Genomic DNA, 6,000 nt, shown 5'->3' with positions numbered 1-6,000 from the left:
AGATAAAGAAAGAGGAATGTGATTTGGTGTCCTCACATTAGGCTCATTTCCCTATCTCCTGGTCTTTCCAAAGAAATAACTCCAAAGTCAACAGGGCTCTACGGAGTCTGCTCCATACTGAAGGAGAAGCTGTGTAATTTTTTCCTCTAGATCAGAGCTCATTAGTGCAGGCTACAGGAGGAAATTTCTGCAGGTTTGGAAACACCAAACTAAATCAAGACCAAAAGCAGTGTCCTGGTTCTCTCAGTTTTTTACTCACTATCAAGTTTTTCCTATTCCAAATCAGAATTTTAAAAAATCTAATACCAGGAGATGTTCTCATGCTATGAATTTTCTTCCTTAAAACATGGGTGTTTAACTATAAATACTTCCTTCAGATTATTTTGAAATATTTTATTTCAAACACCATACTAAAAGTAATATAAGTTTTTAAAGACAATGTGATTTAGAAAGAGAATTTGAAAACAGAGTGCACAAACTTTTTTAGCTATTTCTGGAGAAGGGGGGAAAAAGCAGAGAAACTAATTTTAGGTTTTCCTTGGCTGTAGAAAAAAGTCTCAGCTTTACTGGGTTAATATTTTTCTGATGGGCCATTTTCCTGCTCAGTGGTCTCCTCCTTCAGTAGCAGGTCGATGGGCATGGATCCTGCCATTAGTCCTGAGGCTTGCTAAGATTCTGATGTTTGCAGCTGGACTCATCACATTAACATTATAGAAGGAATAATGTTCAGTGTTAGAAATGCCCCAGGTGGAACTTGAGTCCATTTCCAACAGGGGTACAGAACACTACAAAGGGGATCTCTGGGATGTCACTTGTTGACCAGCTGCTTTTTCTATGATTACTTTCAACTACATTGTGTTTAAAAGTCTCATAGAAAAATAGAAGTGCATGAATGGAAATAAAAAAATAAGGACATTTGCATGATTTTTATAAATAAACAGCACAGCAAGAATTAAATAGAACACAGACAAAGGACATTTATACAGGCAGGAACCATTACAGCTTGTTCTCCTCAAAGAGTATCTGTGCATAGACTGTCATACTGGAAATGCCTTTGGCTTCCTGAATTGGCTTCATCAGTTCAAGTTCAGCATATGTTAAATTCTCCTCTGCGATTTTTGGCTGCAAAACAGAACCAACAAACTCATTAGAATGTCATTACCACTGAATGTAGATATTTTATAACATTGGGTATAGTTCTTCTCCTACCCATTCTAAGGTTTTTAATCACTTTACTCCGCATTAGAGCTAGTTCATGAAAGATGAAATAAAAATTATATTAAAAATAGGAAACAGGGCTAATAGGATTTTCAGGTTTGCTTCTAATTTCACAAACACAGAACATTTTGACAATTCAAATATTACAGATTTGAAAGATGTATGTTAGCAAAATATTCAGCCTCCTTAATACTAAATTTCCCTATTTTATTTATTGCAGATTTCACAATTTGAAAGATATATGCCAGACTTTCTTTCCAGCTGTAAACCTTGGACCAGTTACATCTCTAATCACAGCCACTCATAGAGCCTCTCAGTGTATTTCTTAACAGAACCAAAAAATGTTAAAAATACACAGAAGGCAGAAAAAACTGGATAGAATTTCCGCCATTCCAGTGGAATTTCACAACTTTTGCCAAGCTATAGATGAGTTCAGAGTTTAGAATAAAGGCCATACCACCAAAACTGTCTGCTGTATTACAGTGATTGAATTTGACAACAATGAAATTTAGCTAAGGGAGATGCTCAATAAAATTTACTGAACAAATTTCTCATGTGTGGCAGAAGCTGCCTACTGACACTGTCGGCTTCATTCAGACTCAGGTGGCTCAGAGAAGGAAAATCTTGTATTGTGCTCCTGTGTGTGTTTTGCTCACAGCTGGGAGTGGGTTGTTCATGTCTAATTCACCTCAGAAAATGTACCAATAAAAATAAAAGAGTTGCTGTGGAATTGTATGTGCGACCCTCAGTACCTGAAATGGATTTCAGTCCATTTGCAGAAGATTGAGGTCTGTGCTCCCTGAAAAAGGGTGAAGTTCTACAGCCCTATGCAAGTGAAGAACTGGAGAATTTGTTCTTTATCTTCCCGAGTACTGTGTTCTACCTGAATAACTGGTGTCCTCAAGCTGAAGTGCAAAAGACAATTTAAAAAACCAAAACATTTCAGCCATGCAAATTTTTGCACATGAAAAGGTTGCATCTCTCAGACTAGGAAATGCTTTGGCAGTTGTAAACTCAAAACTGACTCAAAGTTCATAAACCAAGATTTTCCACACAATCCTTAAATGTTAAGAAGAAATTGTAAATATTTGCCAAGGCTAAAAGTTTCACATTTTATTTATTGCTTATTTATTTCTGATTTAACACAAATGATTCCTGTTTCCTTGAAATGTGTTAGAATAATTACTGCATTGTCTTCTGCCTGAAAAGATAAGCATCTTTGAAATCAGTCCCTGAGCTCCCCTGCTTCCTGTCCTTTGCACTGCTCTGGAATCCTCTCCTTTTGCCTTGACAGTTTCTCACACTCAGCATTTCAGGTTGTTTCCATCAGGGTGAAAATGTTTACACTTTGCCAGCATTAATTGGATCTTATTTCTTCCCTGAAGAACAAATCCTCAAAAAATGTGGGTAGCTGCTGCTGCAAGTGGTGTCACTGAAGTCAGCTGATGTGTGCACTGTGAGTACAAGCCCTTTGCAGGGCACTGCCTGCAGGACTGGCACCCTTGCATTTCCCTGTTCTCACTGATTTCCCTCCCTGCCCCACTTCCATGTGCCACCCTATTTGATCTCAGCTTCTGGTCCTCATTCACCATCAACTGCTCTGCTGTTGACAACACAGAAAATCTCCTGCTTTGACTGAATTCTCTGGTGTAATGACAAAATTAATTCCTGTGGATCCAGACTGTAAGAGAAATCGAACATATATTTTCTTTGTTAATATATTAGGACTGAACTGAACCACAGTGTTTAGAAAGACATCTCTCCTATCCTGGCCTTGGCTTAAAGACTTAGAAAAAACTCTTGGTCAATTGCTGTGATGCCTGAAAAATTTTCATATTGCCCTTTTCTTTCTATCCTGAAAGTATTAACCAGTTTCTAGGTACTTCTGTCATTTTGTGCTTTTATGTTAAGTTAAAGATTCCTTTTGAGATTTCAAATTATATGTGTCTGTCTATCCAGTTATGCAGTACAGAAGTTAAATACAGGAGTTATATTGAGGGTGGGCACCACAGCAACACCAACAAGTGCTGAAGATTTTATTCTAGTGTGTGACAGTATATAGAGTCTCTGAAGGTATTGGGAATTTTGCTGCCAGCTGTAGTGTCACATCAGACCTTCAATGCATAATGATACACTGCATGTGAAAAGCCTCCTAAAAATAAATCTGATAAAACTTTTGAAACAAAGCTGTTGGTCACTGCCAGAGTAAAACTCTACATTTCCTAAGTCTGATGCCGTGCATCTGTTGAGGTAGAAATATTTCCATTGTTCTGTAGGAACCAGTTGTTCAGGACAAGCTAAATCTGTGTATGTTTTCCCCTTTATTGTTTAATCATATTTCTTGTTATGTTTCCATTTAGAAAATGCCGCATGTCCTAAAATAGCCACCCTAACGCCCAGCTCATGTAAATTTTAGAAGTAAGATTTATGAAATCATATTGTCCAGGTGTTTTATTATATTATCTCAAAATTGCATTGTTTTCCAGTGTAGATTATCTCTTTATTCTTACCTTATTCTATTATGTTTGGATATGAAAAATAACACTAGATTCCCCAAAATAAGTCATTGGGCAGTAGTGGTTGATGTGTTGCTTTCATACATTTTTATGATGTTCCTATAGTAAACATAATTTAATAAAGCCAAAACACACTAAATAAATAATTGCATCTAGAAAAGCAATAAAACCAAATAAAATTAGTACTTTCATAAGTGGAAAAGGTACTTCAATTACTGCTACAAGCAACAGCACACCATAAAATGTGTAGAATAATTTCCCTTATGCATATTTCTAGTATGTAATAATTTGATTGAAAATATGAGGAAACACACAGGAGGTTCAAAATTGTGAAAGGTATACAGTTTTCAGCAAAAGATGTGTAATAACTGCATGGGAGCCAACAGTACTTTAACTACCTGTGGTAGCCAGGTTTTTACTCCATACACTCTTCTGCACTTCATTTATCAACCACATGTTTAATTTCATTTTGCTGGTTTGTTTGTCCAAAACCAACTTTTTGGAGCAGAAAGCGGGGGAAAAAAACCCTAATTCTACTATTTCATCTCTCATTAGGATTGGATATTGTCTTGGCAGTGTCAACCTGGAACCATGCCACCACGTCCTTTCTGAAACAATTGTGTGACTTTAATAAGTGATGTTATAGCTGGGATGGAGGGTAGGGCAGAAGAGGAAGAGACAATGAATGACTGGCCATTCACCCCTCTCTTTCTGTCCTGGCTCTTCCTCTAGGAGGTCATTGGGGTCTCTAGGGCTACAACATCCTTTTCTAAAAGACTGCATCATTGTTCTAAAATAATACTGAAATGATTTCTTCAAGGATGATTCTATTCCAATGTGGCATTCCTAGAGACGGTATTTATCTTGTATGTCTGTTTTCTCATCTTGGGATCATTTACTTTGCCAAAATATAAATTAGAAAGAGTTATGATTTTCCAGTGTATCTTCTGGCAAATGCAAAATGACTCCTCTTCCAGGTTTCTTCCAGTTTAATTTTAGTTTCTTCCAGTCACAGGACTTCCCATTGGCAACTATTCAAAAGAGTTCACTTATAGGAACATTTTTCTCATTAAGCAATCTGCAAGGTCTATCATGTGAATATGTCAAAGAAACTAAAGTATGTGTATATGAAGTGTTGTTTTTATTTGGTTTGTCTCGTATATGAATGTGTTAGAAATTAACTAGAAGGGTTGGGGTTTTAATCAAAATTATTCAGAATTTTATTTCATAATTACCAGGAATGTCACTTTTGCTCCTGCCAGGCTTAGCTAGTTTGTTTGTTTCTTGGCACCCTCAAGGATGTTTACTGTGAGCAACGTCAGACTTGAAAGTTTTTTTGAAGTTTTAACTAAAACCACTTTTATCCAAATTTGTAATTAGGTGTGAAGAAAACAAGCAAATGATAACCTCACAAATTTAACTTCTCTGGAAAAACAACTGATGCCAACTTGTACTTAAGAGACTGCTGCAATCTCCCTGATCCATGACCACACGTTATCATGAAGATGACAAACCCAATGTGAATTTTTAGTTTACTGTCAAAAATGAGCAGAAAAGGCCTGACTTCCCAGTTCGTTTCAGTCTTAAATATTTTAGAGTCTGTTGCTGCAGTGCCCCTTTGAATTCAGTGTCTAGATAATCACATGTAATGTGCTTTTTGTTTGAGATAGGATACAGAAAGACTTTTACACAGAGGAGAAAAAAAACCCTATAGATGAAATTGAATTTATGGCACTGAGTTTTCTGGATTTAACAAGTGTGTGTCCCAAATTGTGCACATGGTAGTGGGGTTGGAACTGGATGATCTTTAAGGTCCCTTCTAAAGCCATTCTATGATTCTGTAATTATGAAATTCCACTCAGAGCTTCACAGTATTTTTAGTAACTCTGGTTTCCTGCAGTAACACTTGAAAATGAAACTCCACCCTGAGTGGCATGCCCTGCACCATGGCTGGATGGATTGGGTCAGGGAGGATAAAACCCTGCCAATTCTGCAGATGTTTGCTGGTGTGATGGCCAGTACATGGCAAAATGCCACCTGTGGCCCAGCCTTGGCTGCTGTTGGGGGCACATGTGGTGCCCAGGGATGCTTCAGAAGTGCAGAAGGGAAAGGAACAGAGTCGAGAGTGCTGCTAATGTTTGTTTGATGCAGTCTCTAGGAATTGCACATTTCTCACCGGGACACTCCACAGCACCCAGCAAGCAGCCTTGCCCCACTGCTATGAAGGAGCTCTTCTGAGCAAGCACACTCTGGAACTACTATTTTT

General features: G+C 37.6%; 1 protein-coding gene across 1 annotated transcript in view; it reads right to left on the bottom strand.

Moving 5' to 3' along the window:
* Positions 1-952: 952 nt before the first annotated feature.
* Positions 953-6,000, bottom strand: part of VSTM4 (V-set and transmembrane domain containing 4) — a 29,398-nt gene continuing 24,350 nt past the window's right edge. Inside the window, exon 8 of the mRNA XM_033066561.1 lies at positions 953-1,122. Within this exon, the coding sequence (XP_032922452.1) occupies positions 997-1,122 (126 nt within the window). The 3' untranslated portion in view covers positions 953-996. The remainder of the gene's footprint in view (positions 1,123-6,000) is intronic.

This window comes from Catharus ustulatus, chromosome 8 (assembly GCF_009819885.2).
Source record: "Catharus ustulatus isolate bCatUst1 chromosome 8, bCatUst1.pri.v2, whole genome shotgun sequence".
Classification (NCBI taxonomy): Eukaryota; Metazoa; Chordata; class Aves; order Passeriformes; family Turdidae; genus Catharus; species Catharus ustulatus.
The sequence above is the reverse complement of the archived record's forward strand: the minus strand, read 5'-3'. Positions and strand labels throughout refer to the sequence as shown.